Source organism: Rhipicephalus sanguineus, chromosome 2 (assembly GCF_013339695.2).
Source record: "Rhipicephalus sanguineus isolate Rsan-2018 chromosome 2, BIME_Rsan_1.4, whole genome shotgun sequence".
Classification (NCBI taxonomy): Eukaryota; Metazoa; Arthropoda; class Arachnida; order Ixodida; family Ixodidae; genus Rhipicephalus; species Rhipicephalus sanguineus.
Window position 1 is genome coordinate 215,607,139 of NC_051177.1, and position 25,933 is coordinate 215,633,071.

Genomic DNA, 25,933 nt, shown 5'->3' on the forward strand with positions numbered 1-25,933 from the left:
AGGTTACTGTGCGAAAGCTGACCGCAAGGCTTCATGATGCCTACTATTTTTTTTTCCCCACTGCCATTCTACCACTGAAGAAACGCCTGAAAAGTGAGCGACCTCGCTCGCAGCGTCCGAAATCTGCGTGCGGTGCTCGCCGATCTGGGTATCTTAGTCTCGAGTAAACTGGAGCGGGGCACGCGCGAGCGCACGCTCGTCACGCTTTAGAAGGCATATTTTAACTTTTTTTCGCTTCGTATGCAGCATATTTTTACCGCGACCGTGTCTGAATTGTTCGTTGTAAAAGTAGGAGGCTTTGAAAAATGTTCGCTATTATATGGACGCAGCTTCAATGGTTAGCATAGGAAAATCGTAAGTGCACCCAAATATGGTCGTTATAACCGATAGATCGTTATATGTGGGATCGTTATAAGTGGGTTCGACTGTACTACATAGCAAGGGCCGACAAGGCAAGCTAACTAAATTATGTCATTAAGCTTTCGTTTTGCTCATCGATTCCATATTTGTGCTCTGTTATTTCACGATAACGAAATTCTTGCAATATCGAAGGTTTTCGGCTTTCATGCTGATTTCGTTATTACAGTGTTCAACTTACTTCCGAAGTGGTGGTGCGACGTTTCTGTTTTCCCCGTCAGCCACTCTTTTCACACTCTTTTCACACTCACCCCTTTTCCATTAATACGAACGATCTTTAAAAGCTTCGCACCACCACATGCGAAGTGCCACCCCCTGAAGAACGTGTCGGACTGGTTGAGAAACATTGGTGTAATAAATTATTTGGTTCAAGTCATTCTCAAAGCCCTAGTGATTCACATGTGTCATGACTCCGATTAAGGGGAGGCAATCGCCGGGCAGATTCCAAGGGCCAACGTATCAGCTCCCCGAAGCGCACCACAAAAGCTCAGGCAATTAAGAAGAGTAGGTCCTTTTAGCGCACCAGCGAACGCCTGTTGTGGTCCAAAGACCGATTCAGAGCCATGATTGTCAACACAACAAAGTATATTCTCGATCAAGGCAGTACAAGCATCACACTTACACGTGCACACTCGGAAAGTCAATTCACAATATATAACTCTGATGGTGTTTAGAACAACAAGAACAAAACAAACAAATCACGCTACTAATGCAATCTCATGCATTACAATATATTCAAGAACACTTATAGTCTTAAATACCGTATTTACCCTGTAGAGAAGCATTGGAACGTTGTAATGGGCCGTCCTCTTCAGCGCCTTCTAGTGGGTCGCCCTCTTCGTCTCTTTTCGGAGACGAAGAGCTCCTCGTGCTCGTGAGAGTCTGCGCTTCGTCGTGACTGTCGTGCATCGTCGCCGTCAATCCAGCCGTCAATAAACGCCTTTACAAAGTGGTGGAGGTGCTGTACCGTCACCACAACTTCGGTCTCCATTCGATGCCCCTGGAGCTCCGATCCCGTACCGTGCCATCTACCATGCCGCAAGACGCCGCTCTGCAAACGCCGCCTCCTGCCCCGACCGCTTGTCCCGGTGTCCCCCGTATCCGCGACCCTCCTGTCTTCACCGGCGCGGATGGCACCGATGTCGAGGACTGGCTCGCGATCTACGAGCGTGTGAGCGTCCCCAACAAATGGGACGAAGCAGGCAAGCTGACCAACTTGGTTTTCTACCTCGCGGGTGTGGCCGGCATGTGGTACAACAACCATGCATCCGATTTCCCGACGTGGTCCGATTTCAAGACCGCCGTCGTCAACGTGTTTGGCCGCCCTGCCGTTCGTAAGCTTCAAGCCGAACAGCGCTTACGTGAACGAGCTCAGCAGGCAGGGGAATCGTTCACGAGCTACATCGAGGACATCCTTGACCTGTGCAAGAAAGCCGACGCGAGCATGTCGGAGTCTGACAGAATCAGGAATGTTCTGAAAGGCATCGACGACGATGCCTTCACTATGCTGCTGGCCAAAAACCCTCGCACAGTGGCAGAGGTCATTACCCTGTGCCAAAGCTACGAGGAGCTGCGCCGGCAGCGCTTGATGACCCGTCGACCGCCATCACGCGATGCTGATCTCGCAGGCTTGTCGGCAATTCCTGACCACTCCACCTTGCTCGCCGAAATCAAGTCGTTCGTGCGTGAGGAAATTGCCCGCCAGGTCTCTACTGGCTTTCACTCCACCGCAGCATGTTGACCAGCCGCCAACTACACTTCTGCCTCCTCTCCGCCGAGCGATTCAGCAAGAAATCGCGGAGGTCATTCCCGAATACCACCAGCCGCCTCTAGTGCCTGCACCACTAAGCTACGCGCAAGCTGTAGCCAGGCCGCCCCCAGCGATTCCTGTGACTGGCCCGCGGAGCTACGCCGAAGCCGTCGTCGGACCACAGGCCTTCGACGCGGCTGTGCCGCCTACATACGTCGACGTCGTCCCCAGGCCCCGACTGCTGCCCACAATGCACTCATATCAGCAGCCGCCTCGTCCATCCCGTTCTGCGACATGGATGGGACCCGCGAACCGCTGGCGCACTTCCGACAACCGCCCCATTTGCTTTGCGTGCGGTTGCGCCGGTCACGTCGCACGCTACTGCAATCGCGTGCAGCCGCCTGGGGTCGCATCAACCCTGACCAGCTCATCAAGCACCCCTTATTATGACCAAGCGCCGCCTATGTCACCGACGTCCCGCCCCGCACCATCTACCCGCCGTTCACCGTCTCCACGACGTCGCTCACTGTCGCCGATGCGGCCACGTTCGGGCTCACGCGACCAGGAAAACTAGTCGTCGCAGTCCACGAGGCAAGGGCTGCGACGCTATCGAACTGCGAAAGCCCTCAGCGAAGCCCCTCGAACGTGATTGACGTATTTGTGGACAGTGTTCGCGCATCTGCCCTTATCGACACTGGAGCCGCCGTATCCGTTATGGACGCCAAGTTTAGCCGATTACTGCGAAAAGTGACGACGCCGCTTTCCGGGCTCTCCCTCCGTACAGCCAGCGCCCAAAGTATTCACCCAACAACGGTGTGCACAGCTCGCGTCATTATTCAGGATGCTCTGTACGCCGTCGAATTGATCATAATTCCTGCCTGCTCTCACGACGTCATCCTAGGATGGGATTTTCTCTCCCGCCACGACGCCGTCATTCATTGCGCACCAGCCGAAATAGAGCTCTCACCCTTCTCTGAATGTGCGCCGGCAGACAGTCCATCGGCTCCGGGCAAGGTACTTGTCAAAGACGACACCAAGGTGCCTGCAAACTCGTCGACGGCGGTGTCAGTGTACTGCGCCAGTCTCTCCGACACCGTTGCACTTCTCTCGCCATCTGACCGTGTTTGCACGAGGAAAGGCATGCTGGTGCCTTTCGCGACCGTGCAAGTCACTCAGGGCAGTACGTCAATTTTTGTTATCAACCCATCTCCGTACAGTGTTACGTTGGTCCGAGGGGAATGTCTCGGCAGCGTGGAACCCCTCGAAGACGTACAAGTTATGGACGAACCAGATGAAATGCACTGCCGCAGTTCCAGTACGCTCGGCGCTCTTTCGACGTCTGGTTCATCACCCGCTGATGTCTTTGGTTCCTCCATTGCTGACGATCTTACACCGGTCCAGCGCTCCCAGCTTCTGGGCCTATTGGACGAATTTCGCTCTTCTTTCGATGTCGCTCAAACTTCCCTCGGCCGCACTTCCGCCGTTACGCATCGCATCGACACTGGCGCCCAGCCGCCACTGCGGCAACGTCCATATCGCGTGTCTCCCACAGAACGTCGGGTAATTAATGAGCAAGTGGACGATATGCTTCGACGCGACGTTATTCGGCCCTCGGACAGCCCATGGGCGTCTCCCGTTGTTCTCGTTGCGAAGAAGGACGGTTCCGTGCGGTTCTGTGTGGACTACCGACGGCTCAACAAGATCACTCGCAAGGATGTTTATCCGCTGCCGCGAATCGACGACGCAATTGACAGCCTCCAAGGAGCAGAATACTTTTCATCTCTCGATTTGCGTTCGGGGTACTGGCAAGTACCCATGGCTGATGACGCTCGACCGAAGACAGCCTTTGTCACGCCCGACGGCTTGTACGAGTTCAACGTCATGCCGTTTGGTCTGTGCAATGCGCCGGCGACCTTCGAGCGCATGATGGACACCGTTCTGCGCAACTTGAAATGGCACACGTGCTTGTGTTACCTGGACGACGTCGTCGTTTTCGCTCCGGACTTCTCTACGCATCTTCAACGTCTGCGGCATGTTTTGACGCGTTTGACCAACGCCGGCCTCCAACTGATCCTGAAGAAGTGCCGATTTGCAGCACGGCAGCTGACAATCCTAGGCTACGTCGTGTCCAAGGACGGAATCCTTCCCGATCCGGCCAAGCTTCGGGCCGTGGCCGAATTTCCCAAACCAACGTCCGTCAAAGAACTCCGCAGTTTCGTAGGACTGTGCTCCTATTTTCGACGTTTCATACGCAACTTTACCACCATCATATCGCCGCTGACGAAGCTCCTTGGAAGTAACGGGCCCCTACATTCGTGGTCGTCCGAATGCGACGACGCGTTCGCAAAGCTCCGTCGTTTGTTGACGTCACCTCCCATACTACGCCACTACGACCCTACGGCCCCAACGGAGGTACACACGGACGCCAGCGGTGTAGGCCTCGGAGCTGTTCTTGCGCAACGCAAACCAGGGTTCCCTGAATATGTCGTGGCATATGCAAGTCGTACGCTCACCAAAGCCGAGACCAATTACACCGTCACCGAAAAGGAATGCCTGGCGATCATCTGGGCCCTTGCAAAGTTCCGACCTTATTTGTATGGTCGCCCATTTGATGTCATCACCGACCACCATGCACTCTGCTGGTTGTCATCATTGAAGGATCCCTCGGGCCGCCTCGCCCGCTGGGCACTTCGCCTACAGGACTACGATATCCGCGTGCTGTACCGCAACGGACGCCAGCATGCCGACGCCGACGCACTCTCGCGCTCCCCCTTGCCTGACGACAATACCCACAGCTCAATGTCTCAGAATGCCGTTTGTTCCATCGACGTTCACACTGTCGCTACCGAACAGCGCAAGGATCAATGGATCGCTTCACTGCTAGACTTGCTCACTGATCCTTCGGCAACACCATCCACTCGCGCGTTGCGTCGTCAAGCCCACCATTTCGCCATTCGCGACGACCTCCTCCACCGACGCAATTACAACGCCGACGGCCGCCAGTGGCTACTGGTAATACCCCGCAGTCTGCGTTCTGAAATATGCGAATCGTTCCACGCTGATCCGCAGTGTGCGCACTCTGGGGTATCGAAAACATACCACCGCATTCGCCAACGGTACTTTTGGCGAGGCATGTACCGCTACGTGCAGAAGTTCGTTCGCTCCTGTATCGATTGTCAGCGCCGCAAAACTTCAACGCACCAGTCACCAGCAGGTCTGCAGCCTTTACCTTGCCCTGACCGGCCGTTTGGGCGCGTTGGCATCGATTTGTATGGGCCACTCCCTCTGACTTCGGCTGGTAACCGCTGGGCCATCGTCGCTGTAGACCACCTTACGCGATACGCCGAAACTGCCGCCCTCCCAGCGGCTACAGCGCGCGATGTAGCCTCCTTTCTGCTCCGCCGGTTCATGCTGCGCCACGGTCCACCCCAGGAGCTGCTCAGCGATCGAGGCCGTGTCTTCCTGTCGGAAGTCGTCGAAGCCATCCTCAAAGAGTGCAACGTTGTTCACCGCAAAACTACTGCTTACCACCCGCAGACAAATGGGCTCACGGAACGCTTTAACCGCACGCTCGGAGACATGCTCTCGATGTATGTCGCCGCCGATCACACAAATTGGGATTCCATTCTACCTTTCGTCACCTACGCCTACAATACCGCCCCTCAAAGCACCACTGGTTTCTCACCATTTTTTCTATTGTACGGCAGGCACCCGTCGCACACAATCGACACAATCCTTCCATACAAGCCGGATCGATCTGAGTGTGCGCCTATTTCTGCCACAGCCAGACTTGCTGAGGAGTGTCGCGAGCTTGCGAAGACCTTTACTACGCAGGACCAAGAGCGGCAGAAAAGCATCCGCGGTGAGACCAACACTTCTTCACCCACGTTCCTACCGGGAGCACTCGTGTGGCTCTCGGTCCCTACCACTGCAACTGGCCTCTCTTCGAAACTGCTACCCAAATACGAAGGCCCCTACCGTGTCGTCGAATGCACATCCCCGGTCAACTACCTGATTGAACCCATCGACCCATCTTCCGACATGCGCCGTCGAGGGCGCGACATTGTCAACGTGGAGCGCCTCAAGCCCTACCATGACCCGCTCATAGTGACCAGCTGCTAGGTCGCCGGACGGCTCCCTTTTCGTACCCGGGGTAATTGTAGAGAAGCATTGGAACGTTGTAATGGGCCGTCCTCTTCAGCGCCTTCTAGTGGGTCGCCCTCTTCGTCTCTTTTCGGAGACGAAGAGCTCCTCGTGCTCGTGAGAGTCTGCGCTTCGTCGTGACTGTCGTGCATCGTCGCCGTCAATCCAGCCGTCAATAAACGCCTTTACAACCCGCATAATTTGCGCCCTCGCATAATTTGCGCACCCCTAATATTTAGCCAGCTTTGCTAAAAAAAAATATTTACTCGCATATTTTGCGCTCCCCGCCCCGCTCGAGCCAGCTCGCCGGCGCGCGCGCACGGGGCGAACTTTGGACGGCCGCGCCGCCGCGGCCGCGCCCCGCGGCCCTCACCGAGCAGGCGAGCGCAGTCATACACAAGACAGGCTGCGAGTGCGAAGTCCCTTCTTCCGATTACTTCGTTCTATTCTCTGGAAACCGCCGAGACCGTACCAACCGTTAATCTGTTCACCGGTTGTCGGAACTGTTCGAGCGTTCTCCCGCCGTGAGAATGCATGCACGCGACACGGCACGGACTACTTTCTGCATCGGAGGCGTGCGAGTGCGAGGGCCAGTCGCGCCAACATTTTCCCGCGCAGACCCTCCTCCTCTGCGTCCGCGCTGCGACGCAGCCTTCGTTGATTTCGGAAGGTTAGGTTTCGCGATCAGCCAGTTGCGTTTTCACTGTTCTCTTGCGCTGAGCTACAATAACTATTCGGCAAAATTCAAGCTCACTGTTATAGAATTTGCCTAAGGAAACGGGAACCGTGCCGCAGAAGAGTTCGCTTTTTAATACAAGACCGGGAAGGAGACCGTTCCGAGGACCGAAGCATGGAAAGTTTCCTGCCGTTGAAGAATACCTTTTCAAATATGTGCGAGAGCTTAGGCCCACCGGTATCGCCGTGCCGTGGCACCTCGTTACTCCCAGCATTGTCGCGAAGAGCTTCAAGAAGACGCCTCAACGCACTCGACGGAACCAAGGACGACGCGCATTGGGAAAGCGGTGACAGCGGCCGCGGCGATGATTCTCAGTCGGACTTCTCAACCAGTGATTCTGACTAGACCGCGCATGACCGAATCTGGCTGGTTAAAGTACGTGCTAATTCTGTTAAAAACCCTTCGTTTGCGCTATAATTTATTTTCTTCTTTAATGTATTATATCGCGCGTGTTAGGACTATATATTGTGCGTTATTTCAGATGTGCTCGCGAAATCTCCGCGTAATTTGCGCACCCCCTTTTCGGAGCTCCAAATTCGCGAAAAAAAGTGCGCAAATTATGCGAGTAAATACAGTATTCACCAATTGTGTCCAGTTCACGAAGTCTTGCAGCGTGTCTTGAATGTTTCTCTTCCAGGAAGCATTCACGCAGACTCCAGCGCTAATCATCGTTGTTCCCTCCGTCGTCGACCCATTACATGCGTCCCTTCGTCGCTTCTTCGTCTCTTCACGGCGTCGTATCTCGCCTTTACTGCCACTGAGCGCCGCCATCCTGGCGTCATTTCAAAGCTCAAAGTTTTGCCTTTCCGTTCTTGCCCTTCTTGCTTACGATAACTGCATAGAAAAAGCACAAGAAAACAAAAAATCAAAGGGCATTCTCATGAACCTTGCATTGTACGCGGTGCTCCTATTGGTGGAGCGCACACACCGTTGAGGCGCTTTTCTATTGGTTGTTGCCACGGCGACGGCCAATGTGTTCGCTGCTTCATCACTCCGTGGCCGTAAGCACGTGAATCGCCGCTGTTCGAAAGGTGACACGTGTACGGGGGGCAGAATGCAAGCCTCTTTTGTTTCGTACGGAGGAAAAAGGGGGACGGTATCGCATGGATCGGGCGAGCCAGTGATTAGATTGGGGCGTACTGACTGGGTTGTCGGCACGTCTTCTCATCCCTTGCTGGGACAGTAATAAAGCGACAGCGATGTAAACCATAGCGCTGTATCATCAAAACACTTACTACTGATCAGATAACGCTTGAGATGACGCTCATATCAGATGACGCTCATACGTACTACAGCTTACCACCCCAGTTCGAACGGCATGGTGCAACGCTTCCACCGTCAACTGAAGGCATCACTGCGTGCACAAGACTCAACCATTCCTTGGACAGAGCGCCTGCCTCTGGTTCTACTAGGTCTTTGCACTGCGGTGAAAGAAGACGCACAGTGCTCATCCGCAGAGCTGGTTTTCGGCACGACACTTGGGTACCCGGCGAATTCTTGGCCTCGGAACCGGCATCAGCTGAGCTGCACTCTTACGCCAACCGCCTGCGAACTACTATGGCTACTGTTGTACCACCGTCGTTGCGTCATCATTGCAAGACCGTTTATATGAGCCCATCATTACTACATACCAGCCGTGTCTTCATCCGTCACAATGCTACTCGTGCTCCAACAAACACCTTATGATGGTCCTTTTAAAGTCCTCAAGCACAACCCTACGTACTTCACTCTCCTTGTTAAAGGACGCGAAGAGACGATCTCTATAGACCATTTGAAGCCAGCTCACGGGGACGCTGGCAATGCCATCTCAAGCAACTAAACCGCTCGACGGCAATGCCTTCATCGCTAGGGGGGGGGGGAGCCATGTAGTGGGCATCGGACATGTGATAGAGCTGTAGTGGACAGTGTGCATCGGTCTGCAGAAAAAGACGAAGAAACAGAGAAGCTTGGACATCATGGCTGTTATCTCAACATGGAACTGGTCGCATTTACCAGTGGGTGCTATATGCCCGTGCTGTTCTGTTCCGGTGATGCAAGCAGATGCATACCACCTTATATTGACATGCCAGTCGTTACAGTCTGTATGCTCCCATCATCTCCTGCAAGCTGCACTCTAAGAAAAGATCGAGTAAAAAGGGCGTCTTTTTGTCCCACAACAATAATCGTCATTTATTTTGCCTTCCTTTCCTTCCACTATTGCCGCGCGCCCGGCACTTTCTGGTCACGAACGACATGAGCGCTATCAGCGTGACATAGCATTCTTGGTAGGAAAGTGGCCAGCGCCGAGTTTTCAAGAAAGGAAACGCAAGCAAGCCAGATGACGATTATTGTTGTGGGACAAAAAGACGCCCTTTTTACTCGATCTTTTCTTAGAGTGTGGCCTTCGCTACAGTGACACAAACAGTTATGACCGATGGATACATGACAACACAGTCCACAAGACACTTCTTCACTTCGTACACAACATCAGCTTAATGGCGCACATTTAATACAAATATACACAACAAATATTATGCCTTAAGGGCAAGTCTATGTCGCAAAGAAAAAAAAAAAAACATCATGGCTGCGACATCAGCTTAGTTACCCCGCAAATAAATGTTTGCTTTCTTCGAGCCTTTTGTTCCTACAAAATAATGACCCAATCATATAAGTACTTACATTGTTGTGAGACTTGTGCTTTCTGCTATTGATTCATATGTCATTTGTGTATTTTTCGGAGGTGCTTATACATTTATTGTAAAAATAAAAAGAGATTGTTTCATTATTTATATAATGAAATATTAAACCTACAGAAAAAGTAACTGCCTTTTTAGAACCCGGAAAAGAAACTAAACAAGCATGCCAACTTTTATTATTTTTTGGTTCAAAAATAAACAAGGACGGCTTTAAGACCCACGTCCCTCCCCTGAGGTCGAAGTTTAGTTGTCGGGTTGCAGTTGTGCACGAGTTTACGACGAACACGTGAGAATTTTTCGAAATGGTGCCACAATAGCTGAGTTACACGCGTTTGATGATCCCAAAGAGGCCCCTCCCGTTTCGCTCTGCTCTATTCGTCTCGACATGCCGGCGCTCCTTCTCACCGTGCGAGGAGAAAGAGCTGCAAGTGCTTCTACCTGCGAGCAAACAAACGGATTATTTTTGTGCATGACATGAGTAGACCCGAATGTGGACGTCACAGCTAACCCTGGGGATTGACGAAAGGCCCGGGAAGGACAGGGGATTGTTCGTCGGAATTGGGGTGCACCCATCGCTCGCAGCGCTGCCATATTTGGCATTGTTGATCGTGATGGCATTCTGAACTCAATGCACGTGTTTACTTGAAATGTCAAAAAATTATCGGAGGTAGTTTGGGGCTCTTTAAAGGCTAAGCATTAGACATTTCACCTCGCATCAAAATACATCAAGAACGGTATACAGAGGCAACTGTTGGCCCTTTGCATTAATTAGGTGGAAGACTAAGAAGCCATCAACAAAGCGGAACACGTTTACAGCAGTTGTCTTTTGGAGCCTAGCTGCGGATGCACACCCTTCGCGCCATGTTGATAAGAGATCTCTAACTATCTGTTCTAGGTATGATCCTATGCATATGTCTAAAGGAAGTAGGGCATTGTAAAGATAACACACACCAGTGCAGTGTCATTCGTTCTGCTGGAGCATAAATGCCATGTTTCTAAATATTGCAACTAAGTACTTCACTTATATCTGCCCAACAGCAGACTGCCACACACTTTTCTAAAAGTATTGCTGTGGATGCTTCTGCTTGGCCGCTTCTCTCGAAGGCGGTTTTCATTATCTTTTGAATACTCATTACATTTTTTAACTTATGCATTTCCAGGAAAGGTGTTTAGAAACATTATTTCTGTGTAGATGAAGAAAGCACATGGCAGAACCTAACACACTTTCTTCCTTGCTGCATGGCTCACTGACGTGTCTTTCTTCTGAACAATGGGCTGAATCTGCAGTGGCTGCAAGTACTTGTCTAGGAAACTGGCCCGAAGTCCTCTTCAGCAGTTTTCAGATATGTTGTCATATTACCCTTTAGTCTTTGGTATGCTTAAGTCATCGGTTGTTATGTGTTGTAGTGACCACTACAGTAGAACCCCGCTGATACGTTTTTGAAGGGACCGTAAGAAATAAACGTAAGAGACGGGAAACGTAAGAGCCGAAAAACAGGAAAAACGACAAAATATTTAGTGGTACAGAATTTTATTTCAATGTTTACGAGCAGCACGAAAATTGGCGCGCTCAGCCGCGATCGATGGATAGAAACGCGGAGCTGGGGACGGCCTCATCCACAGAAATGTAATCAACGTATGTGATCTTTTTAACACCAACAGCTGTAAGCATGAAATAACTAAGCACACGCAATCACGACCAGCGCGACGAGTCCGACCGCGAACCGCGCGCACGACCATGCGAGCTCCAACCAGCTCGAACCGCTCGAACTCCTCCCGTCCTTCGACAAATAACGATGATGATGAGTCTACGCAAACGTGATGGCAATCTCGAAGGCCTTGCTTTCGCAAGCAATTATGTCATAGACGCCATGTTTCTGCAATACAAATCTCAAAGGCGGTGCTTTTGTCAATAGTAAATGCCGATCTCGAAGGCCTTGCTTTCGCGAGCAATTACGTCATAGACGCCATCTTTGCAACGCGAATCTCGAAGGCCATGCTTTTGTTTGCATCAATTGAAAGATCCTGTTGCTTGCGCCTCTCATGCGGCTAATATTACGGTAAAACCAGGCCAAGCTGCGTGAAAATGCACCATGGCCGCTCTCTTCGGTAGTCACTCGGTCGGCTCCGAGCGCACTTCGCGACGTATCATACGGGAACGGTCCGACAGTTACGACGTAACAGCGGGGTTCCCAATACATTGTATCCTATGGGAGCTATGCCGGGACCGGCGGAAAACGACGTAACAGCCGGGAAAACGCACCAGTGAGGAACGTAACAGCGGGGTTCTACTGTAGTAGTGTACCATCCAGCCTTCTGCAGTCACTAGTTGGCTCTAGATTGATTTTGACTACTTCCTTCGGAATGCAGTTGCAAGTGAGCCCACGACCACGAGCTGAGCAGCATGACACCACGCAGGGTTCGCAGCAAAGGTTTGAGGGACGAAAGTTGAAGCCTATTGAAGGATTTGTTTGAAAACCGCATCAAAGTTTTTCCAACTGTACGGAGCAGCGTCCCTTCTAGCACATCTTTGCTATATCAACATCTCCAAAACACCACAGATAGCTTAGCAGCACTAAAAAGCCCTTGTGCACATTTGGGAAGCACTTTGTGCATATTTGCAACACTCGTGCTTTTCTTTAAAAGTATTTTTTGTGGCTGAAAACCAGTTTTTCTGAAAGCAAGTACAGTAGAATCTCGATGATACGATCACGGCTAATACGAATTTCGGGATGATACGAATTTTTCTGTGGTCCCGGCCAAGGCCCATTAATTTACAACGTGCTTGAGTACGGTTGTTACGAACTGATTTTTGACCCGCGTCGTTTGATACGAATAAACGCCGCCCCACCCAACGCAACGTTGGCCCCACCGACGGCCGCGGAAGATAGCAGCGTGCACTTACGGCGCTGGAATGCGTGCGGCGCCGCCGGTTTGGCACGTTGCCAGCGCCGCCGGCGAGCAGCGCGCGACAGCCTCCAAGATCTGCGTGTATCGGAGGCCGGAGTGTGCCTTTTGCTTTCTCTTGAAGATTACAGATGGCGCTGGCCACGTTTTTTTTTTTGTTTTGTTTTTCTTGGTGCGGAGGCAGGCCGGCAGGCGGAGACGCCGGAGAGGGAGAGGCACGGCCCGCGGGAGCTTCTTTCTTCTATGCGTGCCGTCGGACGGAGTGGTTGTCGTTGCTGTGCTCGAGCCCGCGTTCTTGCTTTGTTGTGATTGTGCCTTTTTTGCCGAGTGGCAGCAAGCTATGTCTCGCAAGCGGAAAGCCCTCTCCTTTAAGGAGAAACTGGACATTCTTCGAAAGGTCGATGAGGATCCCAAAAGAAAACGCACGGAGTTGGCTAAGGAGCTAGGCCTCGCAACGTCGACATTAAGCACAATTGTTGGACAGCGGGACTCAATAATGAAGAATGTGCTTTCATTCAACGTCAACGCGAGGCAAGCGAAGACAGCCCAACACGTGAAGCTTGAAGAAGCTCTTCTGACCTGGTTTAAGGAGGTTACTGCAGCTGGTGTGAACATCGATGGCAAAGTGTTGCGTGAGAAAGCCGACGAGATCGCACTTGCTCTGCGCATCGACGGATTTCAGGCCTCAGGTGGGTGGCTGCACCGTTTCAAGACGAGACACGGTCTCGTTTACAAAAGCGTCTGTGGGGAAGCGAAGAAGGCTGACGAGACCGTTGTTAGCGACTGGCTCGCGAAGCTGCAGTCACTCATCTCTGGGTATGAGCCTCGTGATGTTTTTAACGCAGACGAGGCTGGCCTGTTTTTTAACCTTCAGCCTGAGAAGAGCCTTTGCTTAAAAGGCGAAGCGTGCCAAGGAGGCAAGAAAAGCAAAGAGCGAATAACGGTGCTTTCGTGCTGTAACGCCGACGGGTCGGAGAAACTTAAGCTGACGGTAATTGGCAAATCCCAAAAGCCTCGGTGTTTCAAGCGCGAGAGCCATTTGCCGTGCGTCTATCGCGCAAACAAAAAGGCGTGGATGACGGCGGCCCTGTTCGAAGAATTTCTGTCGCTCCTTGACAGAAGGATGGCCTGCAAGAATCGGAAGATTGTTTTGATTCTTGACCAGTGCGCCGCCCACCCGAGGCAAGTAACGCTCCAAAACGTCAAACTGATCTTTTTGCCCGCGAACACGACGACGCACCTGCAACCGCTTGACGCTGGAATAATAAAAAACCTCAAGCATCATTTCAAGGGCCTTCTTGTGCGCCGCCTACTTGCCAATATTGACAGAAAACACAAAGGCGACCTGCGAATAAGCCTCCTGGACGCCATCCATTTTATCGCTATGGCTTGGGATCGAGTAACGCCGACTACCATAGCAAACTGCTTTGCGAAATGCGGCTTCTTCAGGAGTTCCGAAGAGGTGCCCTCAGAGCAGGAAGAGCCAATTGAGGGTTGGGAACTGCTTGATGCTGGGTGTACAGCTGAAGACTTCTGCACGGCGGATGACAACCTCGCCACTTGTGGTGCGCGCACGGTGGAGGATATTGTTGAGGAGGCCACATGCGAGGTTGCCGATTCCAGCGATGATGGCGACAACATAGACGAGGGCGATGGTGAAGGACCACCACCGGCGGCTGAAACGCTGCACGCGCTCGACGTCCTGAGGCGTGCTATGGCCGCTGATGAAATCAGCGACGACACGTGCACGCGTTTTTACGGATTTCAAAGAAGTCTGCTGAGTGACTTCGCGAAAAAAAAGAAGCAGAAAGACATTAGAGATTTTTTCTGCAAGAAATAAATGTTTTTTTTATGTGTTCCTAAAAATGAGTTTGCCTCTGACTGTTAATTTAGCTAGTTTTACATGTGTTTCGGTGATACGAATTTCGGCTAATACGAATATTTTTCGTGACCCCGCGGGATTCGTATCATCGAGATTCTACTGTAGTGAGTGAACATGCAACCTAGGATGAGCCCCTCGTACGCGCTTTGTGCTTACGGGCCATTTTTCTAAAACAAGAAAACTTCGTGTACGAAAGCCAAAATGCTTGCCTGGAGTCAGCTGTGTGTAGGAAATTGTCTGGTGACTTCTAAGGCAGTCCGAAGACGCTGTGCACCTTTTTATTCGCACTTGTTCTTCAGAGGGTGTCTGTTCGAACACTTTCAGCTCCTAGCCGTGCCTGTCGATAAGTGGAGATGCAGAGGGTAAAGAAGGTCTTCAGCATGTGTAAGTTTAGTGGCGACCAATACCGTTCTCTTGTAAATGTGAATAAATGGCGGCGACGTACCGAGGGGCTGAACGCTCAACCAGCAAGCTCTTCATCGTTGAACCTCCAGCCTTTTCAGCGTCCTTCGAGGCGAATCGTGTGCAGGGTGACAACGGGTATGCTCTAATGGACATGAATATTACTTGTGATGCAGTTAGACTGAACTGCGTGTTCAAACTGTGCTGTGCACGGGTTGTGATAATGAGAATTGTGTCACAGAGTCTCTGCTGTCTTTGTTTAGGCTTCAGAGTCTTGAGGATTGTGCCAGTGGATGTTGTTCTTTCGTTTAATTATCACAGTATCGCAAGAGCCAAAATTCTGAAATAATTAGGATTGAAGCCTGGCCAAAATGGCCAAATATGCATGGGACGGATAGGGCTTACCCTTAAAAACATACCATAGCATAGAAATGCACCAGAAATGCAGGATGTTTAGTCAGGAAATGCTCGCAAGGCAACAGAAAAAAGTAGGAGACAAAGGGACGTGTGGGCAAAAGAAACGACGATAGGAGGAGGCCCAAGAAAACGCAGCGTGAACAGGAAGAATAAACTAGCACCAAGCACTGGTGCTAGTTTATTCCCCCTTTTCCAGTTGCACAAGTAAGGCTTTAAATTCTTATGCAGTCACACCCAGATACACAAAAAATGGGTATGTGGAATTGTTGTCTACTCAAAACAGTAGTAATGCCATTTACAAATGCCACACAAAAGTACAGCACTATATTAAGCGTGTATCAAAAATGCCACTGCCAGCCACTTTCAGTGCATCGCAGTGCTCCTGCAAGCAGTGATGCTACCGAGGACTCCTGATATGGAGCAATTTTTGGAGCAGCAAAATTTACATATTGGAGCACATTGAAGCAGCAAATAACTCCATCTCTGAGCACATTGGGGTGATTCCACGAGAGATTGAACATGCCTGTCCGGTCGATATTTTTGTTTTGCCTGGGTTTTTTATATGTTGTGTGGGCACATTCAAAGTGCATGGAATCGAAAATTTTATTTCGAAGAAACACTCCCAGCGTGAAAAAAATATTTGAAGGTGGTGGCACGGGCCTCCTGTTTTTGATCACTGCAATGATTTCGGATTTCACGGCCGAATTTAACACGAACTATAAATGGTGTGCCGAAACATTTTTTGCAGGTTTTAATACATATTACTGTGAATTACATCCATGCTTTTTTTATGCCGTTCTCAAAAGGAAGAAAATGTGAAAAAATGGCAAACACAGCCCAAATAAAAAAAGTGTGCTAAGTTTCAGGCGCCTTGGCACCTTTCCTATTTTAAACAGAAACTTCAAAACAATGTCAAATATAGAAAAGAGCCTTTGCAACATATATACGGAAGATCATTTTTCTACGGGCAGTGAAAAAAAAAAGAAAAAAAATAGTTAAAGAGATGAGTTTTTTCAAAAAGCTCATTTTCAAGAAACAAAAAAAAAAACATGGCTGATCCCTCTGCCATAGGAATCGGTATAACACGAAAGTGAAACGTGTCTTCACAGACGTAGTTGAGCGTTTGCTGCGCATTCTTTCGCCCCAAGGGCAAAGGAATGAATGCTACAGCAACAAATTGTAATGTCACGCGAAGAACGGCAAGCAGCTCGAAACTTGCAACGCGCTGTTCAAGCAGAAAGGACGCACAGAACGAACATACACAGGATGAGAGCGAACTAACTGTCACATTTGTCACTTAATTCTGCGTGAGCACCGCGCTCCTTTCACAAAAGCGGCCACTGCAGTGAGCCAAGTGACCTTCATGCTCTCAACATGAGAAGTACAAACCACCGCGATCCCGAGATAATTGCACGCACAAGCGACCATGCCCTGTAGACGCGGGCGCTCGTCGCAGCGGTGACGACCTTTCAAGCGCGCTCTTGGAGCCCTTCGTGCCATCTCGCTAGTGATAACGAAAACACGCTGTAACACAGATCTCTGAGTATAGCCACCGGGAAATGGTGTATATAAATAGCTTGCCGTTAGCATTGAGAAGAACGTGCCGTCCGTGGCCGAATCGTTTCGCGCTGCGGAGCGAGGGGTCGTAAGTTTGATTCCCGGTGACAGAACTTTTTCTTCTGGTTTTTTTCTTTGCCCACTGTTAGTCTTTATATTTTACAACATCATATTCGTGACGGAAATACGTCAGTGGAGCCGTGGTGGACCCCGGCATAAAACACTTTCGTGTTAAAAAAACCTCTGGTCTCAATTTTGACGACAATTTTTTTATCGAAGACCGCTTATGTCAGTAAACACATGGTTTTAATATCATATGTCCTCATTTGCTTTGTTTACCAGATATAACTGGCCAAAATGACCCTTGCTGTGTGAGCTCACTTCAGTGCGACGGATGTTGTTATCAGCTTGCACTGTGCGTAAATCTCAGTTTTAATTATTGTGCTGCACCAAAACCTTGCTCTGGTGGCTTTTCATCAAGAAAAATGTATTCTCAAACTTCATTTGTGTCTAGCATGTACGGGGGTGGGCTGCTGCCACTCTCTAAGGGCTAATGCGTATACGCAGTTGTTGACATGGCTGACAAGTAGGGGTGTGCGAATATTCGAAATTTCGAATATTTTTCGAATAGTGTTTGCTATTCGATTCGATTCGCACTGGAATTTTACTATTCGAACTATTCGAACTTCCCAAAGACAAATGCAGTCAACGTCCGGTTGAAAGTGACCCCTTCAGATTTTCAATATGCTTCGCCTCATTACACTCTCGTATTGCGGCGAAGCTGCCTTTCAAGCTCCGTTACGGTCGAACTTAGCCAAGAGACAAAGTCCGATTGGAAGTGGTCCCTAGATTTTCAATATGCTTCACCTCATCAAACCCTCGTATCGCGGCAAAGCCGCCTTTTAAGCTCAGTTACGGTCGAACTTGGGCAAGAAACAGTCAACATCCGATTCGAAGTGGTCCCTAGATTTTCAATATGCTTCACCTCCTCACACCCCCGTATTGCGGCAAAGCTGCCTTTCAAGCTCCGTTACGGTCGAACTTAGCCAAGAGACAGTCAACGTCCGTTTGAAAGTGGTCCCTAGATTTTCAATATGCTTCACCTCATCACATCCCCGTATTGCGGCAAAGCTGCCTTTCAAACTCCGCTTCGGTCGCAAATTTATTAACTCAAGAAAACGCTGGTTCCAATATGGAGATGACAGATGTGGCAGAGTTGGGGGCTCAATTAATGCTGTTTTGGACCTGAAATTTTGGCAGGAAGTCGGAAAAATCAGACGCCGAAGCTTTTTAGCATCCAAAATTTCAGATGTTCTTATATATCGACGTCTATGAGGCAGATTTGGAACTCAGGACTTGAAGGGAGCACACCCTTGTCCGCCTCATCAGTTGGACTTCCACAGAAGTTGAAAGAGGAGGAGAGGCTGAGGAAATGGCATCTCTGCCTATCACGTGTAAAGTGTTGTCGGCAACACTTTGGTTGCACCAAATACAATTCGGCCTCTACATTGCCTCATTCTTGATAAGAAACACAACTATAAAATATGGCCTCACCAGCGCTTCATCAACCTAGCGAAAAGAAACACTTTCATGTTGCTATCTCACAAGAACATACTTAGGGATTCTCTGCAACTTTTTCTGTAATTTCACTTCGAATTATTCGAAAAATGTTCAAGAAATATTCGAAAATTATTCGAAAATTATTCGATTCGATTCGCACTCAATCTTTATTATTCGAATTCGCTTCGCACCCAAAATTTTGCTATTCGCACAGCTCTACTGACAAGTAGTGTCAGCCACCAGTCTTAATGTCTTGTGAAAAGCTTGTGCTTTTTTATAGCCTAATGACATTCTTACAAAGGATAGCGAGGGGGTACAGCAAAAGCAACATAATAAAAATTGCTGAATGCAGTTCAAAGAAAAGTGAACAGACATGCATGGTATATGTATTTAGTTTTTACAAAACAGCTAATAGGATAATTTTCTCTGACATTTTATGTCCTGCGTAGTTGACATAACTGTGTACCAGCGATCCATCAAGTCAAAGCATTGTAGATGGAGCAGAAATTCTCCAAATTCACAGGGTTCTCACTTCTTTAACAGGCCAGTGGGCAGGCATTTTTGAAGTGGAAACAGCTGACTTCCCACTTTCTCCAAACATCTGCCACTGGCAGTCACAGATAAGGTTGCCACAAGTGTGTATTGCCTCGTAAGATGCGTCCGACATACAGAGATAACTAGAAAAGTGGTTGTCTTCAATGCCATCTTTGTTATCCAGGCACAGCTGACACCATTGCTTGCAATGCTGGAGCCGCCCGTGCTAATGAGGATTGTGTCATCACTCATCCTTGAGAGGAGGATTATCCTCGTCTCGGAAGACAGCAGGTGGGCCACTTGTCTCTCACTGATGCTTTTTCGCATTTTTTTCTTTGGTGCTTCCTCTTGTGCGAGTTGTGGGAGTGGCTGTTTGTTGAAAGACGCCTTACTTAGCGAAAGACACTTTAGCGACCTTCTTGAAGCAGCTACTAATGCTAAGCTCGAGCCCTAACAAAGTGCATGTTAGGTTTAAAGCTCTCAGTATCATATCCTAAGCCTGCTACTCATGTCAGGCACAGACCTGCCTAAGTGATTGTAGCACAGTCGTAGTGTGCTTGATTGGTGCGCTTAAGACGGGACGAGATTGTCTTAAGATTGTCTCGCCTCGTCTTAAGTGCTGTTTTATTCTTCATCTTCTAGCACCAATCAGCCCAATCAAGCACACTGCTCAAGTTCATTTCCAGTTCAACGAGCTCTTCTCTACTCTTCCGTGGCTTCCAATAGTCATCTGTTATGTGTATCAGCCTGATTGCCACAGCGTCTTGCAGGGCAAGACTGTTCACGTTTTCTCCGAACAATTCCTACTTGCCTCCGGAAGCCCTACGCCTATTTGGAGGGCTTGCTATATCTGTAGGACACGCAAACAGGCTATGCCATATCCTTCGCTCCAAGGCTTGGCGACAGGTCCGCTTCTACATGGCATGCCTTCACGTAGCAAGCATGGGGCAGGCACCAAAAGGATCCGGAGAGAAGCTTTTTCTCCAGGATCTTCGCCTAACCCATCAATCAGCTGAGTCCTTGTGGCACCAGCTTCTACCTTGGCTGCCGAAAAAGGGCTGCCGACAAATGCCACCAGGACAGAAGGTCATCATCCTTGGAGACGTCACAGTTCCTGCCGGGGCAGAAAAGGTTTACAAAAAGGACCAAAATTCTGCGAGCATCCAAGCCTGGACAAGGTTGAGCTGCTTAGCCTCATAAGAAGCACCGAAGAAAAGTGTGGGATTGGGCTAGTTGGTATTCTATTATTAAACTGCTCAGCGCGAAATTTTAGACACGGTACACATAGAAAAAACGAGGACCACTGCAGTCCTCACCTTTTCTATGTGTTATGTGTCTAAATTTTTGCACTGAGCAGTTTAATAAGAAACACCGTCGGCCGAGCGAAAGAATGACGAAGTTGGTTGAGTCGTCCAGGAGGGAGTCTGGTGCCTTCTGCAAGACATTAAGACGGCCCAACAACGGTCAAGTGCCATCGTCGCCAGCCTACGAAGGGCGGATGTGAAGCTTCTCCAGTCTGATAAAGAAGGAGGGTTTGGGCTGATGCCAAAACACATCTCTGACAGCAGGGCTGAAGAGGCCGTCCGAGAACTTGAAGGAGCTCCCCACCGTCAATGGAGCAAGAGTAAGGACGCAAGCGGCAAAACTGTGTGACGAAATGGGACTAACTACTTTGGCAAAGACTGTGTTCTATCCTATGAAGACACACAGAGAAGGCAACCCCTTTAGAGCCATCGTCTCTGAGCGTGCTACGTGACAGCGCCCTGTTGCATCCTATCTTCAGAGGTTTCTAGCAGTCCTACACATCAATGGTGGAATCAAGAGCCCACCCATCGTCAGTGATTACCTCTGGACTGACTGCCCTAAACTAGTAAAATCAGCCCCATGTCTTGTCTGTGTCTTCATCTCGTCCCGTCTTAAACGCTGTTTTATTCTTCAAGCACAGTCGCAGTTGTCCAGAAGTGTTGCTTTCAAACATGTGTTTCTAATGAAAGCTGCAGGAATAAAGCACATAATTCTTATGGTGTGGTGGTGCTTAGTCATTTTCGCCTCATGGTGCCCATGCTTTGTAGTTTGCCTAATTGCCGCCAAGTGAAAGTTCGTGCTGTGCTCCCAAGGCGGTGCCACTAGTGTCAGCTGGCGGGAGCGAGGTTGCGCGGGCTCATGAGGGGGGGAGCTCATTCTTTTTGGGGCTTGACGTATCCGTGGATGATCATTTCTCATGGGGGGCAATACTGCGGCTCATTCCCATGGACTCCTGTGGTGACGCATTGGCATTACAGTAGAATCTCGATGATACGATCACGGCTAATACGAATTTCGGGATGATACGAATTTTTCTGTGGTCCCGGCCAAGGCCCATTAATTTACAACGTGCTTGAGTACGGTTGTTACGAACTGATTTTTGACCCGCGTCGTTTGATACGAATAAACGCCGCCCCACCCAACGCAACGTTGGCCCCACCGACGGCCGCGGAAGATAGCAGCGTGCACTTACGGCGCTGGAATGCGTGCGGCGCCGCCGGTTTGGCACGTTGCCAGCGCCGCCGGCGAGCAGCGCGCGACAGCCTCCAAAATCTGCGCGTATCGGAGGCCGGAGTGTGCCTTTTGCTTTCTCTTGAAGATTACAGATGGCGCTGGCCACGTTTTTTTTTTTTTTTTCTTGGTGCGGAGGCAGGCCGGCAGGCGGAGACGCCGGAGAGGTAGAGGCAGTAGAGGCACGGCCCGCGGGAGCTTCTTTCTTCTATGCGTGCCGTCGGACGGAGTGGTTGTCGTTGCTGTGCTCGAGCCCGCGTTCTTGCTTTGTTGTGATTGTGCCTTTTTTGCCGAGTGGCAGCAAGCTATGTCTCGCAAGCGGAAAGCCCTCTCCTTTAAGGAGAAACTGGACATTCTTCGAAAGGTCGATGAGGATCCCAAAAGAAAACGGACGGAGTTGGCTAAGGAGCTAGGCCTCGCAACGTCAACATTAAGCACAATTGTTGGACAGCGGGACTCAATAATGAAGATTGTGCTTTCATTCAACGTCAACGCGAGGCAAGCGAAGACAGCCCAACACGTGAAGCTTGAAGAAGCTCTTCTGACCTGGTTTAAGGAGGTTACTGCAGCTGGTGTGAACATCGATGGCAAAGTGTTGCGTGAGAAAGCCGACGAGATTGCACTTGCTCTGCGCATCGACGGATTTCAGGCCTCAGGTGGGTGGCTGCACCGTTTCAAGACGAGACACGGTCTCGTTTACAAAAGCGTCTGTGGGGAAGCGAAGAAGGCTGACGAGACCGTTGTTAGCGACTGGCTCGCGAAGCTGCAGTCACTCATCTCTGGGTATGAGCCTCGTGATGTTTTTAACGCAGACGAGGCTGGCCTGTTTTTTAACCTTCAGCCTGAGAAGAGCCTTTGCTTAAAAGGCGAAGCGTGCCAAGGAGGCAAGAAAAGCAAAGAGCGAATAACGGTGCTTTCGTGCTGTAACGCCGACGGGTCGGAGAAACTTAAGCTGACGGTAATTGGCAAATCCCAAAAGCCTCGGTGTTTCAAGCGCGAGAGCCATTTGCCGTGCGTCTATCGCGCAAACAAAAAGGCGTGGATGACGGCGGCCCTGTTCGAAGAATTTCTGTCGCTCCTTGACAGAAGGATGGCCTGCAAGAATCGGAAGATTGTTTTGATTCTTGACCAGTGCGCCGCCCACCCGAGGCAAGTAACGCTTCAAAACGTCAAACTGATCTTTTTGCCCGCGAACACGACGACGCACCTGCAACCGCTTGACGCTGGAATAATAAAAAACCTCAAGCATCATTTCAAGGGCCTTCTTGTGCGCCGCCTACTTGCCAATATTGACAGAAAACACGAAGGCGACCTGCGGATAAGGCTCCTGGACGCCATCCATTTTATCGCTATGGCTTGGGATCGAGTAACGCCGACTACCATAGCAAACTGCTTTGCGAAATGCGGCTTCTTCAGGAGTTCCGAAGAGGTGCCCTCAGAGCAGGAAGAGCCAATTGAGGGTTGGGAACTGCTTGATGCTGGGTGTACAGCTGAAGACTTCTGCACGGCGGATGACAACCTCGCCACTTGTGGTGCGCGCACGGTGGAGGATATTGTTGAGGAGGCCACATGCGAGGTTGCCGATTCCAGCGATGATGGCGACAACATAGACGAGGGCGATGGTGAAGGACTACCACCGGCGGCTGAAACGCTGCACGCGCTCGACGTCCTGAGGCGTGCTATGGCCGCTGATGAAATCAGCGACGACACGTGCACGCGTTTTTACGGATTTCAAAGAAGTCTGCTGAGTGACTTCGCGAAAAAAAAGAAGCAGAAAGACATTAGAGATTTTTTCTGCAAGAAATAAATGTTTTTTTATGTGTTCCTAAAAATGAGTTTGCCTCTGACTGTTAATTTAGCTAGTTTTACATGTGTTTCGGTGATACGAATTTCGGCTAATACGAATATTTTTCGTGACCCCGCGGGATTCGTATCATCGAGATTCTACTGTACATTGTATGCATTATGTGGTTGTGTGTGTTGTATTGGCATTATGTGGAGTTATTTGTCACGTTACTAGTTATTTCTGCGATTGAGCTGGCGAGCTTGCTGTTATGTCAGTGCTGTTAATAAATGTCCACATGTTTGCTACTCTAGGATATGTACTGCGTAGAATAACAGAGAGCTGAGCTAGGCGGTAAGTATTCACATAGGACAGATGGGCCACTGCTTTAACCAGGGATTATTGCAACATAAGAGATCGCTGACCGGAGGCTCACCTTCTAATCTATCTTTGCATTGTCGAGAGTGTAAGTCACAGTCACAAAGGCACAGGGAGCAAAGTGAGCGTGCGTCGTTGCTTTGAGAATTTCCGACGACCGCAGCACCAGGATGTGGTGTCACCCTGGGGCGCACATGGTACCTACACAGCGCAAGAAGCATGGCTGTTAATGCTTTATGCTAAAGTCTGGGAGAGCTTTGCAAAAAGCTGGCACACACCTATGACTTGCATTAGCTTGATGGATAGACAGCAGCAAGACCCACATTTGTGCATTTTCAAGTGGCTTCAGTTAGCTAACCATCAAGCTATCTCTGCCAAAGTGTGCAGCTCGTTAGGTGTGTATGAGAAAGAAAGCATGCGCTCACAAATGTACTGGTTGATTTGGAAACGACTGTGTGCATCATTGAACATGGTCATAGCGGGTTCATTACATGGCATATGACAACACTTCTTTCCTTCAGGCTCGGAGTGTTTCAATAGCACGGGTGTATTACACCTGGTACCGCCTTGCATGAACACAGGAGAAAGCAAAACATTATGCAGAGGACTTTAGATTGAGTTCAGAAGTGCAAATTTAAGATACTTTTTTATGCTTTTGAATGTATATACGTACATGTTTTTATTCATTCAACTCAAAATGAACAGTAGACGTATTAGGGGAGAGTAGGTAGGATTAGGACACTTTTACAAAGGTATTTTTAGTTTTGTTTATTTCGAACAGGAAACAATGTTTTATGGATAATAATACAAGTCGAAAGATGATGCACAAATTCTGAGAAGAGCTGTGAAAAAATTCCTCGGATGAGAAAAACCAGGTACCACTTTCCCCTCTTTGGGTGGACATCACCTGGCAGGAATGGGACGTCCATAACACATTGATCCGAATGTCTTCAACAAACATTATAGGCTGACAGTTCAACGTGAAACTTGAGGCAGGCTTGCAGACATTTTGTGCCGCTGATAGTTTGGCACCGGCAGCTTCATAACGATATCCGCTATTGTCTCTACAACTTTCTGAGGAGGAAAGGAATACTTTGAGCTCTCTTCCTTCTTTCGCAGCAATTGGACTCTGACATCAACATTGTTGCTGCTCTCAACTGTGTAATAGATGTCAGATATTTCATACTTTTTTACTAAACCTGACAAGAACAAAATCGCCTTTTGTCACTTGAACAAATTCATTTGGCCAATTGCTTTCACAAATGTCGGGCTTGTCATTATCAAAACCTGATATGTCACTGTCAGGATCATCAAAGGAAGTGGCAACTGTTTCTTCTGCGAGACAACGTCTGTGAGCATGCCGGACACTAGTTTCCGTTTTCCTTGGATGAAGGTCCTTCCCTGACCTAGAATTTACACAGAGTCCTTCTTCCCTCTTTTTTGTACCTGTGCAAAAAGAGAAAGTGAAGACGTTACCTGGCTAAGCGTGCAGATGGGGGACACTGCCAACTGGAAGCGATCTTTCTTTTTCCTATCTAATCCCATTTGAGGTCAGAACTGCCATGTCCGCCTTTAGAAACAAAGTAACATAGGGAGGGGGGGAGGATCCGATGTCGTGCCTGGGGCCACATAATACTGCCCGGCGATGCGCATGCGGCCCGCAGGTTGCGGATCCCTGTCGTATGGCATTATACATCGGTGGTACGGTCTCCACTTGTGCTGCAGCGCTGGCTAACCGTGGGTGGAGCGAGGTGGTGAAAGAGGCCCGGTTGACGTGACCGTGGACCACGGCACGAGCCGCTTCGTTTCCCTCGAGCCCCTCATGCCCTGGCACCCACACTGCGGAGGTGTAAGGAAGCGGAGTGCTGCTCTTACTCAGAGCTTTGAGTGCTTTGATGGAGATTCGGGCTCACGTGTAATTGCGTATAGTGGATTGGGAGGCTGTGAAGACCGTGTCCGTACTTGTCGTTGTGGCGAGGGCAATCGCTGCCTCTGGATGGATGGATGGATGGATGGATGGATGCTATGAGCGTCCCCTTTATAACGGGGCGGTGACAAGTGTGCCACCAGGCACACTTGTCACCGCCTCGGTCTGCCACCTCGGAGCTCCGCATCCTGACGGTGGCAGATGCCAGCTCATTTCCTCCTGTGTTGACCACGCTTAAGGCGTAGGCGTTTTCGCCCGGTTATTTTGCCGCGTTGCTGTACGAGCGTCTGGATCGTGCTGGTGTCTCCTGAGGATAGTGTCGGTGCGGGC

General features: G+C 49.8%; 1 protein-coding gene across 2 annotated transcripts in view; it reads left to right on the top strand.

Moving 5' to 3' along the window:
- LOC119384074 (DENN domain-containing protein 2D) overlaps positions 1-25,933 on the top strand; it is a 184,981-nt gene that overhangs the window by 90,018 nt on the left and 69,030 nt on the right. For both annotated transcript variants that reach the window (XM_037652354.2, XM_037652355.2), the window contains exon 11: positions 19,165-19,271. In XM_037652354.2, coding sequence (XP_037508282.1) covers positions 19,165-19,271 — 107 coding nt within the window. The remainder of the gene's footprint in view (positions 1-19,164; positions 19,272-25,933) is intronic.